Raw genomic sequence first — 23,108 nt, forward strand, 5'->3', positions numbered from 1 at the left:
CTAAACAGCATGGATATTTCATCTGTCCACTTGGCCCAATCTGTGGCACTAACACCAAAGAGTGTGTGGGAATGCTGAAATATGTGATGACCCTCATCCTCACATCCAGTTTGCCACGACATTGATCCAGGCTAATTAAGCCTTGGACACGATCCCATAGAAAACAAGTCTCTCAGTTTGATTGATGAGAGCCAGCTCAATGATACTTCCGGACTGGAATTACCCAAGATGAAGAGGAGTGTGCATGCCCTTGATATCCCGGTACGGTATCTTAATTTCTGCACCATCAGTCTGAAATCTCATCGCTGGGGAGGACTCCGCTGACCCATGGCATATCGATTTCTCAGGTGCCTTGACAAGTGAGAGATAACCTATACAGGTTGTCCTTGGACCCCAGAAACCTGAGTCCAAGAAGGTCTTGTCGCCTGTGATCTCACAGAGGAATATATAATTCTCTGTTCCCTGTCATTCAGTTGGCCACCTGATGTAAAGTTTCAGTCAGCAGCTGGAAAATCAATTGATGTACTGATGAGATGTGACAAGAAGACAGCCCATATTTGTGTCTGGGGCTGGGCCCATGTCCCTCTTAGTTAAACTGATTTAAAGTTGATCCAAGCAAAGGACACTGGACACATTAGCAGAGCTATCCAGAAAAGGGATCATTCGTGGGGATATTGGGATATTTGGGATTATTTGCACAGGCAAAAGCGATCTACAGAACCTAAGATTTAAATCTGAAGCTGCCATTGTAGGAGAATGATGTGTCGTTATTTCTGCAATTCCATTTAGTTAGTGGCAAAGGAATTACACAGTTTACCTTTAAATGAAACATAACCAAGGACTCCATTAAGACTCCTGAGTAATAAAGAAAATTCACCCCTAAGGGTGATCCCTTTGTCCACTCACTTTACAACGTAGTAGCAGCAGCAGCTCATACATGATTATCTCTCATGCAAGTCCACCGGTGTGACTAATACAGAAGTTCAATTCCACTCCCTCAGCTCTTGAAAACCCTCACAGCCAAGGCACTCACCCACCTGAGTCTCATAAAGAGGATGAAGGCGACCAGCAGGGCTCCCAGAGAGATGCAGTGTCCAAGGTAGTTTATGATGACTGCAATGTGGTAATGCAGCTTGCTCTTCTTCTAAAGATCACAAAGGGACAGACACACACACACACACACACACACACACACAGAGAGAGAGAGAAACACATTAGGAAGATAAGAGACTGATGTCCTGCAGATATCTGACATCTAAATCCCAACATGGAATAACTCCTAAAAGCTTTTTGGGGCATTACAGGGACAGAAAAAAAAACAACAACAACAAATTGGTGGGATAAAATCAAACAAACATGAGAACTCTTAGGAACTCTGACAGTGTCAAGACAACTGAAAAATAATATTTTAAAATTCAATCGGAAGGTATTGAAAATTATCCTAAGTCAATAATCAAAGCAGCATCCATTTTCTTGTTTGAACTATTCAAATAAAACTGGTTTAATATGCAGTGTCATATTAAAAAGTTTGCATTTGTATTTGTTATATTAAGAAATTGCACTCCCATTAGTCCTTTGTAATACTGATTGGATTGGCTACCTTTACAATCCTTTAATCTTTAAATTTTCTAGATTATTATGCTTATCTGGTGCTGTCACATTAGACTTGTGTCCCTCAGTGGCATTATTGATAAAATACGCATTAAATAACTTAACATCACACAGACTAACTCTTAACCTAATCCGTAATCAATGGCCTTGCACATCACATTATACCGCTCTGCCTGACACTAATGATAACAGCATCCAACCAGCAACTTTCCAACTCTTATGAATAGTTTGCTCTGTGATGAGTGAGGCAGATGTTCATGGATTCCACTATCATGATGATTGCCAACCTGACATAATTCCTTTAATTAAGCGATTAGCTTCGGCTCAGTCAAATGGATTGCTTGCTTATAGCACAACAACTCACATGAAGCTGAAGTTTATGCATATGCCTATGTTTATCCTAACATGTTATGTTTTTGGACAAAATCATATCAAAAGCCTGGCCAAACGATTCCAGGAAGCATATGTTGATCACGTAACACTCAGGTTAGTATGTGTGAGCATATAGGCATCATGTGCTTTTCCATCATGGGCCCAGCACCTTTCCTTTCTCTTGCCCCTGACTGTGTCCTCCTGGTGCAAAAATCTGTCGCTGAATTCCTGTGGTCGTCACAGGACAGGCCTGTGATGCAAACCCCCACTGGTCACTGCAGACCCGGCGGACCACTGAGACCAGAGGACCAGACTGTCCAAGCAGGTGGAGGAAAGGCAATTCTGGAATCAAGTGCCTACGAAATCTATAAGGCTCATGAACTCGCCAGCTAGCACAATTTAACTCAGAAGACATTGCTCAGACGGCAAATCAATCAGAAACAGCAAGGGCGGATGTGCTTATTGCTTTAGGATTGAGGTAATACTTTAGGAGAGAATTTGGAAAACAATGAATACATTTTTTGCTCAACATAACATAGCAGTCCCCCTAAGAGCCATTACAAATATTACTTTTTATACATTACTTTTCATGCATAAATACGTCGCCAAGATGTCTGCCAAAGCGTGCATCATCTGAAAAGCACTATGATCAATTTTAAAAGGCTTGTGTGTGTGTCAAAACATCTGATAACAATTTAAAGGGATAGTTTACATTAATCATTCTCAATTTACTTCTCCTCATGTTCCAACACCTTCATACGAAAACACAAACAAAGATATTTTGAAGAGTGTTTGCCACTGTTTAAAACTTTTGGCCATAAAATGTAAGTCAATGGGGTCGACAACAGTGGACACCCACCCCCAAAAAATTATAATTGTATTCTTGAATGTATGAATGAATGAATGAATGAATGAATGAGGCATTTATATAGCGCTTTCATATGTACTACTGTACACCCAAAGCGCTTTACAATCATATCAGGGGGTCTCTCCTCAACCAGCACCAGTGAAATAGGTCACTGGATTCTTATCTGCTCTAAATTAAAGAAGACATGCAGTTTTGGAATGTCATAAGGCTGAGTAAATTATGACAACATTTTCAATTTGGGGCGGACTATTTAAAAATAAAGGATTCACATTTCCACCAATACCATTTAAAATGTGCGGTTTGGTATAATTTTGTATACATTTCTGCTATATTTTCAACAATTTTAAGCTCACCAAAGCTGCATTTATTTGATTAATACAGTAAAACTTTCAATATATGCCATACTTCAGTATTCAGTGTCACATGATCCCTCAGAAATCATTCCAATATGTTAATTGGGTTAATTGGTCTTTACTGTCACTTATTATCAATTTAATGCATCTGCGCTGACTAAAAGTATTAATTTTTATTATTAAAATGTTTATTATTAAAATGTTATTTTAAAAATAATATATAAATATATACCCCCAACCCCCCCCCCCCCCCCCCCTACAAAAAACAAAACAAAACAAAAAAACAGAATGACCCCAAACTGAACTTTAGTGTATATTCTGAAATTTACATTTTGCAAATATGTCAACATATCAAAGACATCAAAGGTCCAGGAAACAGGTCCAACTCCCAGCCTAAACTTACTGCATTGGTTGAGCCAATGACATTACGTCCGGCCCATTCGGGCTGTTCAAACGAAAACATTACAATTATGTTTGGTGCTGTTCTGAAATGACACACTCTACCTTTAAATTTTCCGTTTCAACTGTCAGACTAAAGGACTTTAAAAAACACGTTTTCAATGATTTGGGCATTAGTAGGGGTTTACACTCTCCCCGTCTGATGCCACTTCTTTTAACTAAATCCTGAGAGAAGGGATTTTCAAAGCAGTCTCTCCTGATCCCTGCATTGTATCAAGCTTGCCCTATTTTAAGAGGAGGCTCGGCGCACCAAGACACCCGTGGCATGCTCACCAATACAGCGCAAGATGTTCCCCCTCGGGATGCTGCTCCTGGCTAGACCACGAGTCGTCTATAGCCAGATGGATTCACAGGCCATGAGCCTATGGGAGCGCTTGCACTCACATTCAGAATTTTACTGTCATTTTGTGTTTTTATAATACAAAGTTTCTTGCGGGCTTTTGGAAAAATGTCTACTTCACTAAATACATGAAATGCTTCCTAAAAGTGGGGCGTTCTCTGTGGATGCAAGCTGGGAAGGGGCAGACTACATTCTTGCATTAGCACCCTATCTCTTACAGACCCCGCAGGGAGCTTGTAGGCAATGTAAGATGCATTGTCGATGTCCTCTTGTTGCACTTTCCTCTGTAGAGTGCTTTCTTGTGTTGAGAGGGCATGGGGGTTTAGGAATATTAACACCTATGCAGCCTGAAAAATACTTTAGGCAGTTAAAAAGAGGAAACAGTCTTTTAGAGATGTCTTGGCTCTTTAACTTCTGTCTATGACTACAAAGCAGACGGAAACTTCCTCAGTAATATTTAAAATAGTGTACAATTTCTGTAAATAAATTTGCTTTTGAAAACATTTCCAGTACATAATCCACAGGAAATTCAACTATTAACTGGACATTTCCTCTTGGAAAAAGCGCATACGGTGAGACTAACAAGAATTTTAGGACACTTAAACATGCCTGAATGGCATTACTGTCACGTTCAGCTCAGTTTAGTTTTGTTTATGGACTTTCAGTGTGTTTTCATTTGTCACATGTTTCTTTATTCAGTTTCCCACTACTCACTTGTATACTTGGTTACCGTCATTATTAGTTCATGTGCGTCAGCTGTGTCTAGTAATTATCCCGTTGTGTTCACTACTTAAGTTGTTCCTTCTCCTGCACTCCTCGTCCAGTCTTCATAATACCTACAGTCATGTTGATGTGAGTTTCCCTGCCTGTTACCTGATTCTTGAGTGTTGTTATTATTAAAGTGTTGTTTGGATTTGATCTTTTGAGTCTTCAGCCTGTTCTGAGTACACCACACCGTTACAATTACATTAGATATATATATATAGATATATATATATATATACAAACATCAAAGCTCATTCACTTTTAAAAATAAAGCTGCTTTGTTTGCATTTATGGCTCAATGAAGAACCTTCATTGAAGAGTCCTCATCCCATGGAAGTGCATGCAAAGTGGGTTTGCTTTCGCAGCGCAGAAAACCGCGTCTTCTCAACATGTCTAACCAAACTTTTTCAAGCCTCACCTACAACTACATTGTTTGAGAGAGGGTCAAAGTAGACATTGTTTGCTGGCAGCCAATGAAGACCATTGGCTGCATAATGCATATTTGATACAAACCTACGTAGGTTTGTGCAAGAAGTAAGACTGGACTCGTTTCAGGCAGTTCAGAAACTGTTCTTTCTTTTGTGAGACAATATCTCCATTTATCATGCATTTTGATCTTTGAAACTTTGCAGATCTTTTACATTCACAAACAGCTAAAAACACACATGAAAGGTAACATCTGAAAAAAGCATAACAGAGCCACTTTAAAATTATTAAAATGTACTTCACACTAGAGTCTTTGTTTTGTAATGCAAAATGGTTCCTCTATGGCAGTGTTTCTCAACTCTGCCCCTGAAGGACCCCCAACACTGCACGTTTTCTTTGTTTCCCTAATCAAACACACCTGATCATAATGATCAGATGAGTTGAATCAGGTGTGTTAGATTAGGGAAACAAAGAAAACGTGCAGTGTTGGGGGTCCTTCAGGGGCAGGGTTGAGAAACACTGCTCTATGGCAATATCTGCGGAAACCCCCTTTTGGAACCTTTATTTTTAAGAGTGTAACTTCTCAAACCAGCAGGTATAACTTACACAGTCCACAGGAAACAAAGCAGCTATTGCTCCACTTCACTGATCTTCTGCATGTTTCTGTCTCATAACCAGGTGGTTTGAGGGCAATTGCTCATTGAGGTTAAGCACCATCAAATCTAATGTCGTCCCTTATGATCTCCTTTCCTGCTACAGGGAACATTTAATTAAAAACATTTGTTCTGTTTTTTGTTTTCTCTCAATAAAGAGGGTGGGAGAGGTGGGGGAATGGGAATTTTATTTTATTAGGGGAAATATGATTTCTTTAGTAATAATGGCAACCTGTGATTTAAAAAAAAAGCTAAACTTTAGATGAAAGACCTCAAAATCTTGTGGCTCATTGAACATCTGAAGGTAATGATTAAATTGTGCAACTGGATTAAGAGCGTATTTAGACATGAGAGCCTCAGAGAGCCTGAACCGGTCATTGGCCTTCATTAACTTGTTGCACTCTGCCTGTGGTGATTCCTTTAGTGTTTCAAATTGAAATCATATTATTTCTGAGACACTGCATTGCTATGTGCTGCTTCTGTGATTCCGTTTGTATATTTTTCGCTCATATGTAAATGACCTTTTACTGCTTACTGTAAATCAATCCCCAGACCATCTCAGGCTATTCCAAACTTAGTTTTGACTAAAGGAAGACAGCCTTTATTTCAGAGAGTCCGAGAAAGGTTACACAGAGAGAGGGAGAGAGGGAGAGAGGGAGACTTTTTTTGACTTTTTAACCCCTCTTTATTACAAAATAATCAAGGTTTGATTAAACCTTTCATAGATTTAAAAAGTAATTTAAAATACAAACATACAATAATAAATAGCACAAAACCAAAAAAAAAAAAACAATAGCACAGTTAAATATAAATTTGCACCATCAAAATCAGATTCACATATGCACTGGTTTACTCCCCAAACATGATTGAAAGTCTCCAGGTCTTTAACCAAGTTATAGTATGCATATTCCACCTTTAATCTAGTTTTAATTAACCCTTTTAAAATTAACATTACATCAGTTGACCCTGCATTATTTATTTTGCTTTTACGTGAAATCCAAATTCCCATTTTTGCTTGTCCAAACAATAAATTAAGCAAAACATGGATCTGCTTTGTGTTTCTGCTATACTTTGGTCCATAGATAAATAATATAGGTGAAAACACTTCTCCCAAAACTATACACCATTCTTCTAATTGAGAAAACAAAGGCACAAGCCTCCCACATTGGAAGAATAAATGAAAGACCGTTTCAGTCATCCCACAAAAAGGACATCCCTCCTGAACCTGGGGATCGAGGTGTGCTCTGTGTCTGTTTGTAGCTATTAACCCATGCACAACTCTCCACTGAAGGTGATGATACACAGGGCAACTTTTTGAGCAATATTGCTGGGCAATCTTGCCGAGCGATTGCTGCTTGGGCACTTTCCCATTGAAAATGGGCAATACATTTCTATCTGGATAATTTAGATCGGTCGTGGGCCCTGCGTCTCATCTGGTTGCCCGTTGACGGCAACATTGCCCAGCAACATTGCTCAAAAAGTTGCCCTGTGTATCATCGCCATAAAGGTCTCAAGACCTTTTCTCGATGGGAGGCTTGTACAAGGCCCTCCAGCACCCCTTCGGGGAAGAGCCTGATCCAAAAAACTCTTGCCATTTTGACTCTAACTCCTCCTAAAGAGTGAGAGTGTGAAACTTTTACACATGTAACGTACAGTGCTTTCTTCTCAGTTTTACTGAAACAGTCCAATACAGGTGTCTTGAAGGTCAACAAAGACCCATCCTTTTCTTCAAAAATACCCACAGCCGGAATTATTCTTAGTTCAGGAAAAGTTAAATCCATGTCTTCATTAGTTGCTTCCACACTGCATCTAAATTCCGTCGGTAGGCTCTCAAGAATTTCATTTAACAGTCTTTGTGTCCAACGAGTTGATCTTATTCCAATCTTGGAAGCTAACATTTCAGGAGACATCCATCCCTCTGAAGTTATCAAATGTCCCATCTTTACAACTCCTGCAGCCTTTAGGAGATTCCTCGTCGATGGTGATTTTAAAATCACAGAGTCCACTATAGAATTGTGCATTAGAGGTTCTTCCCTTGACCAGAGACCTCCCTCATCTGCTGCGTCTCTTGAGATATTAAAAGTCCTCCAGGCTTTGAACACTGAATGGTAAAAGGAAGTTAGTCCAGTCAAAGCAACGTTTTGAATGTCCAGGAGAAACAAGTGTTTATCCAGCCCCATCCCTCCTGCTCTTCTGAGGAGGGCACAGGCTACTCCAGACCAGCTTACACCCACTCCGTAGAGGAATCTTTTTACTGTCTGTAGTCTGAAAGTCTTAATTCTGCTTTTTATATCCACCAGTCCTTGTCCACCTTCTTGTCTGGGCAGAAACAAAAGTGATGCTTTAATCGAAGTGGTTACCGGACCAAAAAAAGTCTATTAAGCGTTTTTGGATTTTCCCAACCAAATCTTCAGGAGGTTCCAGAATGTTCATTTTGTGCCATAGCGTTGAGGCTACAAGGTTGTTGGAGACCAGGGCTCTTCCCCTATAGGATAACTGTGGTAGCAACCAACGCCAGCAAGACAACCGAGCACACAACTTCTCCACCAGGCCCTCCCAATTCTGTCTCTTGTAATCCTCCCTTCCTAAAACCCCCCCCAAATATTTTAACCCAGATTTTCCCCATTTTAAATTACTTGGGAGAGCTGGAGTGTTGTGAGCTAAACCACACCACAATGCATCACTTTTTTCCCAGTTAACTTTTGCAGATGAAGCTTTACCATAACTTAATAAAATCTCTTGTAAAACCTGAACATCTTTAACATCCCTTAAAACAACAGTAATATCATCAGCATAAGCTGAAACCTTTACATACTCATTAAATATATCACCTTTCACCTTCAAACCCATTAAACTCTCTCTTAATTTACATAGAAGAGGTTCTATAGCCAAACTATAAAGCTGACCAGAAAGTGGGCATCCTTGTCTGATACCCCTCTGTACCTTGACAGGGACACTCAAACCTCCTGCTATCTTTACCATACATACTGCATTATTGTACAACAACTTTATCATGTTCCTAAATTTCTCTCCAAACCCAAAAGCTTCAAATACTTTAAAAAGATATTGATGATCAACACGATCAAAAGCTTTCTCCTGATCAAGTGACAGTATTCCTACATCAATATTATTACACATTGCATAATCAATGACATCACGTACTAAGTGCAAATTATCAGCAATACATCGATCTTTTATACAGTACGATTGATCTTTGTGTATTATTTTAAACAATATTTTGTTCAATCTATTGGCAAGACACTTTGATAAAATTTTATAATCAGTGCAAAGAATTGCCAAAGGTCTCCAGTTCTTTAAAATGGTAAGATCGCCTTTTTTTGGAAGCAATGTTAAAACAGCCCGTTGGCAGCTCTTGGGTAGAGAGCCAGTACGATTACATTCCTTAAGAACCTCAAATAAATCAGATCCAAATGTTGTCCAGAAATGTTTATAAAATTCACCAGGAAGTCCATCTATACCTGGGGTACGACCCGACGAAAGACCCGTTACGGCATCACTTAATTCCACAAAAGTTAATCCAGACTCCAATGCTTGTTTATCTTCTTCATTTAGACAAGGAAGATCTTGTAGAAATCCATTTTGTATCGGGATGTCTATGTCCTCAGGTGAGTATAAGTGTAAATAAAAATTCACTGCTAGTCTGCGCATTTCCACAGGGTCAGATGTACATTGTCCATTGTCCTATCAAGCAAAGCATTAATTGTACAATTCCAATCCCCAGCTAAGATAGTAAAAAAATTACCTTTCTGCTTTCCTAAAAAACCTTTTAGTTTATCAAAAAGAATTATTCTCTCAGCTCCTATGTTAGGTGCATATACACTTACAAACATAAAAACAAGACCATTTAAAGGGGTCATATAATGCCATTTTTGTACAAGCTAATATGATTCTTTAGGGTCTAAATTAAAAGTTCTCATTAGTATTGTATGAAAACACTTATTTTACCTGGTAAAAAACAGCTCTGTTTTCAGCACGCCGTTTCAGTGTATATGACTTTAAATGATCATGAGCTTTGCTCACCCCGCCCCTCTGTTCTGTGTACACCAGAGCCGGCTCTGGCGTACACCGTTTGTAACGCAATAACCATAACGCGTTGTTCATTATAAACGTGGGATTATGCATTATATTGAGAACGTCATACATAGAAAACATGCCGTAATGTACGCTGAGTGTAAACTTAGACGCATTCATTGTGAAGCGTGCAGCTAGCGATTTACAAGGATTAATATAAATATTAATATAAAGTTTAATAAAACCTTACACTCACTTCAGTTGTTCTAGAGGTTCAGCAGGAACACGAATATCTGGTACCGATCTTTTTTCAGGCGCAGCTTCTTAGCAAATCCAGCTTTATACCAAAGTCCTTTTAGGCAAGTCATGCCACTCGGCCGCCATCTTGGCAACGCCTCCGGGCAGCTATTTCGGACTAACAAGACTAGGCTCCTATCTAAATGAATGGGCAGAGACCCAGAACTGCACTTTCACTGGTCACCGGGACATAAAAACTGCATGTATACAAACACTAATAAAATATGATAAAAATCGCTGAAAAAGTGTGATGACTTTGCCCCAAAATAAGGTTTAAAACGCCTTTTTCCCCACAGGTTATACTTTTACTGCGCATGCGCAAGGGTTCTCTCGCTCTCTGTCGTGCGTGCGCTACTGCTCGCTCGCTCTAGATTCCGGGAGATTTAAACTAATTTGCGGTCATTAGGGAGCCGCTATCAATCTGCGGGAGACTCCCGGAACTTCCGGGAGACTTGGGATGTCTGATATTTACACAACTAACACATCAAATCTGCCGCCTTTTCAAACAGTAACATATTTTCCGCTGTCGCAAACCTCAACTGTGCGCATGCGTCGGTGGAACCAGACGATAGGCTTAAATGTTTTCCGGCTTGACTGTTAAAAGCAGACGATTGGCTTTCCAGCGGGAGGGGCGGGGCATGTGCATACAACCGCCATCTTTGGCATTACGGGTTTTCCCTATATAGTTGTATTAAGGGTTGGGGAAGTGGCATGTCTCTATATAAATAGTCTCTGTTTATACTGATCCTCATTTATAAAGCAGTCTGGTGTGTGAAATGATTCGCACATGAGAGAATTGACGTTGCTCGTGGGGAATATTCCCTTCGAAAACAAACACAGCCACTGCGTCTTCGGCGGTTCGGATTTAGGAACATTAAAATGACTGCTGTGTTTGTTATTACACCCAAGAACAGAACACCACAATCGCTTAGACGCCATTCTGCTCATAGACAGTGCTCCAGCATATCAACAATGACCGCGCCGGTCCGCGCAGACTATGATTGACAGCTCTCACGAGCGAGGGCGGGTCTGTGTTGAAACCCGGCTGTCATTCAACAATCGCGGGAGGGGCGTTCGAGCCTGTGACGTCACAGGCTCGAACGGCTCGATTTGAGGCAGGGGAAAACATATAAGGAGATTAAAACAAAACCACTGGATGGATTTTTATCATTATATGATGGTTGTGTACAGACACTGCCAACACACATTTCAGTACAATCAACTTGTAAAAGTGCATGTACCATTATATGACCCCTTTAAATCAACCTTAACTGCTAAACATCTTCCTGGTTCAATTTCACTTTTTTTCCAAAACTTTGGCTTTTATAGAAGGAGAAAAAAGAATAGCAGTTCCTGTAAGAAAATAACATTAATTTCTTTAGCTTGATAAAATTAATCACTGTATCAGCTTTACTCTTATCCCTCATCCCATTGACATTTAAGGATCCCACACGTAGGGTTTCCATGAGAGAGAAAAAGATTAGAAAAAAAAACAATCAGACAGAGATGCGTATTAGCCATAGCGATTAAGTATATTTTCCTCTTTTCCCTTTCCCTGTCTTAAACTTTTTCCTAATTTCAGTTATATGTTTCTTTAACCTAAAACGTTTCTGTTCTGATAACTCATCAGTACTGCAATTTTTCCTTGACCACATTACAGATGAGATAAACTTTTCCAGATCTGGGAAAAATTCACTCACTTCTATGCTTTTACTTTTGGTCTCATCCAGAAAAGCATTAATTTGTCCCACAGTGTACAAATCTTCTGTATACTTTTGACATTTCTGACCCTTCAGACCAATGTCCATCATCTTTCATACTGTCATCTGTATACTGAGATAGCCCATCTATCTCACCCACCGAGCATTTCTCAGCCATTTCTGTAACAGTCTGTGATACAAACTCATTTTCTTTTACTTCCTCAACATCATCATTTATGACAAGCATTGAACTGCATTCAGCCTGCTCACTTCTCTCCACATCCATACCAGCATCGCTTTCACTCACCTCATTGTGCCCGTGTACCTCCTCCAACGGCCTTTTCTTTGGTTTCTTAGATACTTGTTTTTCCTGTGTTTTTGCCGTATTATCCTCGATTTTACTGGTAGGCCTTTCATTGTAATGAACTGATCCGTTTTCAGTAACATTAACAGGCAGCTGCTGCTCAACATCCGCTTTTTTATTTGGACAGGTGAAACGTTTATGGCCTATATTTCCACATTCAAAGCACTTTAGATTATCTGTACTTGCATACAGCATATATGATCCATCTCCATGACTTACACGAAACGAGATCTCTAATGTGCGCTCTGTTGAAGTCAGAAACATTAACACTTGTCTCCTAAACGACAAAACGTGTTTGAGATCAGCATTTTTACATCCCAATGGGATGTTCCTAACAGGACTTGCGACTTTACCGTATCGGGTTAACTCTTTAACAATCGCGTCATTTGAGACAAAAGGCGGTACGTTAGAAACGGTGACTTTAGTTGCCGGAGCCATTAAAGGAGTAACGGGCACAAAGGTTTCCTTAATCCATAATCCATTCTCACTCACCTGATTAAATAACTGCTCTGTTTTTAAAAACACGATAACAGCTTTGTTCATACGCGATGCTGAGAGAATATTGTCGAAACCTATGATTCCTCCCACCACCACAAGAACATCCTCCACGCTCACGCCAATATCAGGCACACACCTGCAACCATTACGCAGCGACAGGTGCGAGACTCCCTGCCTAACTTCAGAAGCCATACCGACACGCGACAAAGAGCCGCGAGCAGCCTTAATACTTAATAACCTTAAACCAAAGAAAATATTAAGACCATAAAAAGGAGAAGAGAAATAGGAAAATACTTTCAAAAATACTCAAAAACCACGCTCGCTCTAACCAACACGCTCACTCGCCCTACCACACTCGCACATGCGCAGAGAGAGGGAGAGAGAGAGAGAGAGACAGAGAGAGAGAGAGACAGAGAGAGAGAGAGAGAGAGAGAGGTGAATATAATTTGAATGTAATTCAAATACTGTAATTTGAATCAAATAGAATCAAATATTTTTGTCTACTAACAGTGACCCTCAGTTTACATATTCTGTAATTTCCCCCCCACCTGAACAATCATGAACAAAGGGCATTTCTACCAATCATTTTGTGGTGGAATTTTTGAAATAAAATGTCTGGCTCCTTTGTTTGACAAAGTCTAACTTTATACACAGCATGTTATATATCTTAAATGCACAGAAATAAATAATATTTTCATGACTGGACATGGTAAAAATAAATGATGCGGACCAGAAAAGCTGGAGGGAATCGCTTTTGAGTACCAACATTATTGGGGACAGGGGCACGTTTGTCACAAATATGTTCAGTTTGCTTTGGTTTGTGGACTTTTAGTTTGTATTTCATCAGTTCCTGTTTTCCTTTGTTCATTTTCCCACTCCTCCTTTGTTACCATGGTCACTGTCATTATGAGTTCGTTTGATTCAGCTGTGTGTGATTAATTACCTTGTTTGTATCTGTACTTAAGTTCCGTTTTCTTCTCTGTTCATTATTGGTTGTGGTATGTGTTTACTAGCCTGGTTCTACCAGACTCTCGTACATTTCATTTGTACAGAGAGTCTGGCCTCGCTCCATTGAGAAACGTTTACTTCCTTGTAGGCGGGTTCTCTGTTAAAGTTCAAAACTATTGGATCTGCCCAGCGTCACTCAGGATCTGCCATAGCCAATCGCTAACGTGTGGTCGTGACGTATGTCATGCGCCGAAACCGGCTGGAAACAACAAGTCCGAATTCCATATTCATAAATCTAAATATCTAAATGCTAAACCTCTCTTTCTTATATTTGTGAAAGAATTTTAAAAATACCTCTTTTCAATTAAGTTGTCTGAGAACAAAAAAAGCCTTAAAAACATTATCTGTTTGTAATTATTTTCCTTTTTTCAGTGTCATGTAATTCTCTTAACTTGTTCATGTTTATTTTATATTATCCCCCTACTGTTTTATTTTTGTTTTGTTTTTATTATTATTTTTTGTTTGTTTTTGTATTATGTTTTCTGTTATTACTTGTGTATTGTTTTAAGCAATAAAAAAAACAAGTCCGAATGATCAGAGGATTATGTTTAGAATAAGATGTCTGTCAACGAGAGCTGCATGTTTTGTTCATCGAATTTAAGAGTTCAAGGAACAATTCTAAATTCTAAATGTATATTTGACACTAAGGACAGTGATGTATTCAGTCAACTGTCGAAGCTGGGTGTAATCATTAACAATACGCCGCTGCGGTCGTTTCGGATCTGCCGCAAATGCTGTACAGTGATCATCGTGCACGCCGAGCTGCCCAGCACCAACTCCTAACCTTTCTGCCTCCCTCACTTGGTCCTCCATTAGTGCAACAAGAGGAGACGACAACAACTATCGGCTTTGCATCCTATCGTTCGCCTTAGCTAACTCATTCACCACTAGCGGAGTGAGCTGGAAAATTAAACTTTTCCCGAACCCCGTGGGGAGGAGGGCCACAACATCATGGCCACCAACAACACTTAGCAAACATTGATCTTGCTCCGGCTTTAACTTCTGGATATTCGGCAGTTTTGCAACAACGGACCGAATAGATTTTCTCACGTTTTTCTCCGCTGCCATTACTGAACTCCAACTCAAACTGACGCGCTACATCAACGTCATCGTTCTCAGCCACTCCCTCTGTTCGCTGATTGGACCGGTAAAAAAATTATTTCTGGAAACCAAAGTCTACAGCACAATCCCAGACGTAGTACTAAAGGAAAATAAAATTGAGCGGAAGTGCGTAGGAGGGCGGAGCCAGGCTATGTGTTTACACCCTGTCTCGCATATTAGCTTGACATTCTGAGTTTGTAATAAATCTTATGTTGTTTTATGATGATCTTCGTTTTCTGTGGATTTGAGCGTTACAATGTTTACTTACTGGAGTAAGATTCATTAAAGGTTGTATCAGCGATTTCAGGCCCAAACATAAATGATCACATTAATCTAATCTTTCCTAATGATCCGCTAGCTGCCCGCCCCATAAGCAGGCCGTCAAAAAACCGCGTCTTTGAGGCTCTGAGATCTGCACACAAAAACAATTGGTTTCACCAACCACTCAAAACCAAAATAAATAGTGTTCCAACGGATCGCAGTTGATCCGTGATCTTTACGGACCAGGCCCCACCGTTTGGCATGCGTGTGATTCGCGGCTTTAATGCTAAGTTTAACCATCATAGAGTGAACATTTATCATTTGGACATGTTTCATCTTGGAAATTTACACATTCAAACGATTTTAAATGCGAAAGAAGAGGCAAAAATGATGGACTCATGCACTGTTATCTGTGCACAGCCTCACACACCCGAAGGTCGTGCACGCAGAGAGAAAGAGAGGGAGGAGTGTTTCAGACAGCGCTCAAACACCAAATTGATTCCTCTTTTGCGTTTACCTGCACTTGAACGGACACATATACACAAAATTATGTCAAAATACCAGTCTCGACAACTATTCTCTCGGTTATGTCATAAGTGAACAGTTGAGAAAGAAACTGGATGTGTGTCAGTATATTCGGGCCGTGCATTCAGTCTTAAAGTGACAGCAGCCTAATATTCCTACTGTTGTCTCTGTCATTAATGTTAATAATAATAAAAAAAAAATCATTATCCTCATCATCTACCATGTTCGAGATAAAAAAAGGGGGGGTTCGGTGTGGTGAAAATTTGGGTAAGAAATTATGTAATTCATTTTCATACAATAAATATTGAAAATCTGTATTTAAAATGTGGAAAAATTATATTTTATAATGGATCTACTGTCAAAAGTAAACATTATGGACATCATTATAAAAATGTGTATGCAAGCCAGTCCATTCTGCTTGAATTCCATGACAGCTGCCATACTGCAGCGTAGATTTTCAACCTGCCTGGCCGTGTACATCCCCCAGGATGAAACGCACGCAAGTGCAGCCTCCCCTGCTGGCTTCATTTCCACATTTGCCTAAACTGTGAGCACCACGGAGTCACCACATGTTCGCCTATGTGAGAGAACTTATTAATTATTAAATCAACAATCCTGCAGGAAACAGATGGCACAGATAGCGGGCAGCTAACGTACGTCTGCCTGGCATTTTGTGTGTGATACAGTAGGTAAGTGGGTGGTTTTAGACTACCTAGGATCTGTCACATGTCCCAGCGGCTCCTTGTGCCAGTTGGCTTGCATGCAGAATTGTGTGTATCACATAAATATCACTAGAGAGGATAATTCGCCTTTGGCTAAGCCACACCCTAGAATGTAGATTGACCAATCACAGCGCAGCCAAGAACGAGCTCCCACAGTGGTCCGACACTTTTTCACAGCGCTCCATTGACTTTAACACAGGCGTCTCATATTTTTGGTATCGGCAGGCTATTACCGTCGTAGTTTTATCAAAAAATATGGTTAAACGTTGTGCCTGGGGCATTTGTAACACAGATGCGCGTTTCCCAGAGAGGTTGGAGGGGGGTGTCCCTTTTTTTCCCTTCCCAGACCGAAGTTAAATCCTGACAAGTGTCGTCTAGCTGCTAATAAATACATCGTTATACTCGCGTAGTCCGTTTGTTTTGTAAAAACGATTATAGAAGTGAATAGAGACCGACCCAGCTTTGCATGAACAGTGTTGCTCCTTGATATTGTTAGTCCCCGCCTCCGTCTCGATTAGTAGGATATGCGGTGGTTCATTTTTTGACTGTGACCGGTACGCTTTTGCCTCTATTTGGATGCCTTGTTGTTCCTTGCGTTTCACCTGTATGTCGTGAATATAGCCTTCGAACGTATATTGCAGCCCCTTTTGCCTACTTCTATCGGACACTTTATTTGCTGCTTTATAAAAGTTTGATAAAATTTCAGCAGGAAGAGCTGTCACAGCATAAGCCATGTTGATACCAGAGCCCAGATGAAGTTTGTTTGTCGGACGTAGCAACAGTAACTAAGGGGGGCGGGGCTTAGCCAAAGGCGAATTGCCACAGCTTTTTATTGGTTTTAATTGGTTTCAAATCCAAACAAAATAGTCTTTTTTTTTTTTGTTTCTAAAAAGGCATCATCACCTGCTGAAAAGTAATCATCACCTCAGGTTTAACTGACGTTTTTTTATCACGGAACACTGCTGTGTTTATTTTAATGCACTCTCAATTTGCATCAAGAGACATGAATGAATACCTCACGCTGTGATTTGCTTCTATAGCACACAGCTCACGGATCAACACTAAACTATAATAGATGGCGGTGCTAAAAACATACTTTAACATAAACAAGCCCCATTCATTAAAACTCTACATCGCAGAGAATCTGTCAAGCCAGATTCTTTCAGAACGTTTCTGAAAATATGTTTCAGCTGTTTTTACTGGGCTGTCAATTGATTAAAAGATTAAATTATGTATGTGGCGAGCAGGACGATGCCGAGGGCCGTGAGAGAACGCCGCAAGGCCGGTGGCGTGATTGATAATGAGCGACACCTGCGCAACGCACCGGTCTCATATCTCTCACGGCCCTCGGCCTTGTCCTGCTTGCCACAATATAATATGCTGATTAATTAAATACATTAACTGCAATTGATCACATATATCAATATTTGCCGATAAAAGCCTGTAAATTATGCATTATTGTGGCAAAAAAAGTAACTCGCTGAATAGAAATTTCAAAAAGTAGCTTCAGAAGTTTTGAATAATTGTTTGTACAAAATTAATAGCTTAAACTGACACTCCTGGTATAAATTTTCACTGGATTTCACAAAGTAATTCAACGTCACACTTTGCACCCACAATGCATAGTATAATACTTGGCCTTATGGTGCAGCTAATGTTGAACAACTGGCTTAATATATTTTCTCATGGTAAAGTGAGTTTTGTTAATTGACAAGGAGATGTGTTCTGTGAAAGTCGCTTTGCAAACCTTATGCTAATTTTGTGAACAAATCTGACTTGATAAACTCTGCTGCTTTCCTGAGAGCAGTCGGTCTCTCTCTGTGAGCTTCACTGCCTTCTGTTTCTGATTCTAATTTATCATTAGTGTTCATTCTGTGTTGATTTTTTTTTCATCCTGCTAAAAAATGGTTCTCAAATAGTTGCCGAGTGATGCCAAAGACTTTACAACAACAGTTTGCTGAGGGTGACCACTGACCAGGCAACAGCTTGTGTCTTGAAGTACTCTTCAAAGACCACAATAGACAGACAGAATTACAGAAGAGCAGGGGGGAGCTGGAAAGCATTTACATCTACAATAAGCCAACTGACAATGGAAGTACAATCATTCATTTAGCTCTTCTGATAGCCACATTTAAAATATTCTTCAGCAAGGACATACTCCAATGTATTTGCCCTGCATTGCCAGGCACAAATGCCAGGCGGGTCACTGGGGCCTCTGTCTTAGGGCAGAAAGGCTAAAAAAAGATTTAAAGACTGCCGTTCCTCTGAATACCACTGTTATGCTTTTAGGCTAAGATACCAAAGACCTGGTAACCCTGCTTTACTTGATATTCTGACAATTTTGCACTCCTTTCCTCTTACAGACAATGTGCAAACAGTTATGCCTTAGATGGCAAGAAAAGAAACTGCAAGGAAATATAATAATTTAATAATTGTGACGAGCAGGGCGAAGCAAATGCACCATGTGAGTAACACCGGTCTGTAAACGACCATCATATAATGATAAAAATCCATCCAGTGTTTTTTTTAAATCTCCTTATATGTTTTCCCCTGCCTCAAAACGAGCCGTCTGACGGTCGGACGCCCGTCCCACGATTGTTGATTGACAGCAGCGTTTCAACACAGACCCGCCCTGAGCGAGCTGTCATTATAGTCCGCTATTGTTGATACGCTGGAGCAGAATGCCGTCCAAGCGATTGTGGTGTTCTGTTCGTGGGAGTAATAACGAACACAGCAGTCATTTTGATGTTCCTAAATCCGAACCGCTGAAGACGCAGTGGCTGAGTTTTGTTTTCGAAGGGAATATTCCCCACGATCAACGTCAATGCTTTCATGTTTGCGTGAATCATTTCTCACCAGACTGCTTAATAAACGAGGGTCAGTTTAAAGAGGGTTTAAACTCATATATAATATGCTGATTAATTAAATACATTAATTGCAATTAATCACATATATCAATATTTGCAGAAAAAATCCTGTAAATGATGCATTTTTGTGGCAAAACTAACTTCGAAGTGTAATAAATTGCCTCAGTCTCCTCTATTTTTAAGAAAATATATTATAGTTATATTTGTATATATTATATAAAATATAATATATACATTTCTTATTAAAGAAATACAATTACTGGTAAGACCAGACACAGATTTGAACCTGCTCTGCATCTCCTGCATGACCACCACAGTATCCAACTTGCCTGGATTAAGAGTAGCTACTAATAGGCTACTAAACAAAGCCTCCAGCAGATCACATGCTAACAGCATGACACGATTAAGAGGCTCTCTTCTAGTTTTAAATACAATGGGGCTCTCTTCTAGTTTTAAATACAATACATATAAATTCCAACGGTGCTCTCAGTAGTGAAGCTAAAAATCTCTAGCTAAAAAACAGCATCTAGTGGTAATCACATGCTCCAGTAAGCCACTAGCTGTGGTGAAAGCCCTCCCTGCTGTCTACATATAAATCTGAGCATTATCCTTGCTAGCCCACTCCTCCGTCCGACTTGGGACGATTGAATGAGCGATTTCTCTTTTCGCCAGCCCTGTGTGAACAAAGGCTTAGCATGCCTGGTTAAATTGCTTCCTTTGAGGAAAGATAAAAGCCCATACATTATTAATCCCCCCCCCCCCCCCCCCATGTTACTTCTGTTACACCAAAGGGCAGCTAATGAATCTTGTAGACATGCAGTATCAATGTCTCTGTCAAACAGCCATGTCTGTGTTTCAGAGAGATTCACCTGCAAAGATGTTCAAATAAACTACAATTGGTTTGGATATTCTATACTAAATGACATATATATAGGGCTTTAGAAGCCTATATATATATATATATATATATATATATATATATATATATATATATATATATATATATATATGGGGCTTTAGAAGTTTATTTTTTTACTGAAATATGTATTTTATTTTTAAGAAAATGTATGTAAATTCTAAAATTAAATTCTAGAAGCCAAAAAGCCAGTTATGAGTGCATTTGCTATTTATATCCAAGAATCCAACTAACTTTGCCAACCAGCATCTAGCTGGGACATTTGAAACACATAAAACAGCATAAAGATAAGCCGCAAATAAAAAGCAAACCATGTCTGTCCATGAAGGTCGGATGACAGTCTTGCTAAAGATTCCAAGTGACAACTCTCAACAAGAATGCATTGATTCTATTGTGCAGTCTTTGGAGACTTACAGCGAGCTTTCTGATTGAAGAACGCCAGGGACGGACTGGGGCTAAAAAACAGCCCTGGACTTTCTCCCAAATAGGCCCATCATCCAGCCATTCGCCCCTAGCCACTAGGATGTCCTGATACTATGCCACAATACTGTAACCTATATCAGACAAGGTATTCACAGCAAGTAATATCTCAAAAACAATGATGACAATTGGGGTTTTGTTTATTAATGAAGCCTCAGTCTTCAAATAAAAACAAAAAAATGTACAATGCCATTACATCTGCATTGAAAATAAAATACAAATAATGAAATGTCACTGGCTACAGAAACCCTAATTACACAAACTTGTAATTATAAAACATTTAGTTACTTTATACCAGGGGTCTCCAACCTTTTTGTGTGTGAGGGCTACCTCAAGGGATAAAATAATCTAGAAGGGCTATACTCAAAAATATTTATTATACATATAACATGGTGGTGTTTTTTTTTACCTTACCTTTACCTTTACTTTTAACTTTAACTTTTTTATTTTTCACCATCATATGCGAAATAATAAAATATCTTGATATTCTGGTTCAACAATTGGTGAAAAATGTGTAATATATATATATATATATTATTCTCTAAAAACCTATTGTAGCATAAACATTTAGTATAAATATTTAATGCAAAATAAATAAATAAACTGCCATAACTTCTAAACAAAAACATTACTGCATTACATTTAATAGCCTACATTTATAGGCCTATATGACTATTAATATAACAGCATTTTTAATATGAATACAGGCACATTTCTGCCAAAAAAGTTTGTTTTACTAAGTTACAGTTAATTCATAAGTTGTGGAGTGAAATGTCTTCTAACTGGTTTGTTCTTGGAACAATGTTTCACCTGTTTTTTTTGCGTCAAGATGTTGAGAATATCAGCGCTGTTTAATCTGGCTTTTAACTAGCTTAAATCACAGCCATCTGTGGGTTTATAATAGAGATAGAGAATTCTGCGCTGAATTGAAATGCTTCTCAGTGGATCGCGCAACTCTGTGTAATAATGTTCGCGTGATCGAGATCAGTCCGCACAGCTGCTTCGGCCGCGATCGCAGTTTTTTTGGGCCGAGCTGATAATGCTCCGCGCTGGCATCCAACTTAAAGGTGCATTGCTGCCACCTACAGTACTGGAGTGTGAAACAGATTAGTGGGGGGAAAAAACAGGTTATGACTGCGTGTGTGGCGGGTGGTGGGCCGGCCCGCCGGCCGTCCTGGAGTACCGGCCGTTCTGTGATACTCCAGATCACACAGATGGCCAGTCCGCCCCTGAAGAACGGTAAATGCCTCAGTTTATCCTGAAAACATGACAAGTGTCACTCTTTCAACAACACTACTTTAACCTTCACATTACATTAGATTCACAAAGTCTAAACGTAGTAAAAATGGGAACTAACTGATCCAGAGTGCAAAGCAAAGTAAGCAAAGTTTTTTGCATTGGTTTGTATGTATGGAGTCTAAATGTCTAAGGCCACACGTGAAAATGCTTCACACACTATTAACTCTTATTTAATAGAATCATTTTTACGGCAAACTATATAATGAGTAGCATGTACTTCTACGCAAAGCAAGAACATCTGACCTTTTGCACAAAGATGTTCAAATGGATTTTTTTTCATCTTCATCCAAATCCTTCAACTAAAAACCATATTATGATACAATTAAAACCTTATAGAGTGATGGGATGATGTATGTTTGAAGGCCAAAACCCAGAAACAATTTAGCATTTTAGCACTTCCGGTTTCATCATCCTAAAGTCAATTGGGTTTTTGTATGGGTTTTTGGTTAACCCTTTCACACGTAAGTTTAAAATATTCTAACTGACCCCCCAGCGTGAGTTTTTCAAGGCGACCGTTATTTAGAACCTGTCACTTTAATGTTTCCATGGTGACGCGTCATTTCTTGTCACGTGACACAGCGCAATCACAACACAGAGCTGAATGAGTGATGATCTGCTTTTATGTCTTTTTTCCCTTTCTATTCAAAATATTCACAAATGTATTAGCTACAGCATGAAACACTGATATTCCGATTGTCAAATATGTGCAAGTGGATGTGTTTTGTTGTTTAAACATATTTATAACGATCGCATTAGTTGAGCTGTATGCACGATGGGCGGCGCCATGTTAGTTTGTTTCACAGTTCAGAGAATCGGACCTGTTGTTTCTCACGAAATACATGAAAGTAAGTGGCCGGTGAACTAGGAGAAGAATAGGGTAAAATGTAAAGCTACTTACACAATGTGTATCTGATATGAATAAAACGTTTTGTCTTATTATAATGGAAATGATTATTGTTGCCGTTTCCATAGACATCAGTGTCTATTTTACTAATTCAAAATCACTGTTTTGCTAGTACTTATGTGTATTTAAATGTCTGAAACCTAAAATAAACATTATGTGGTTTAAAATACTCAATAGTTGTGATATATGACAGCACTGAGTGCGTCTGTCTCTGGCTCAGCGCCAGCCAACGCGCGAAAGCACGTTTGAATTTAGCAGTTGATTACGTGATGCACTGACCGTTCTAA

The 23,108-nt window shown here is 39.4% G+C and overlaps 1 protein-coding gene across 1 annotated transcript in view; it reads right to left on the reverse strand.

Annotated features, from left to right (window-relative positions):
- Positions 1–686: 686 nt before the first annotated feature.
- The window catches only part of LOC130075288 (corticotropin-releasing factor receptor 1-like), a 129,573-nt gene continuing 107,151 nt past the window's right edge, over positions 687–23,108 (reverse strand). The window contains exon 6 of the mRNA XM_056239873.1: positions 687–1,144. Within this exon, the coding sequence (XP_056095848.1) occupies positions 998–1,144 (147 nt within the window). The 3' untranslated portion in view covers positions 687–997. The remainder of the gene's footprint in view (positions 1,145–23,108) is intronic.

Source organism: Rhinichthys klamathensis, unplaced genomic scaffold, assembly GCF_029890125.1.
Source record: "Rhinichthys klamathensis goyatoka isolate OS25496 unplaced genomic scaffold, OSU_Roscu_1.1 h1tg000571l_1, whole genome shotgun sequence".
Lineage (NCBI taxonomy): Eukaryota > Metazoa > Chordata > Actinopteri > Cypriniformes > Leuciscidae > Rhinichthys > Rhinichthys klamathensis.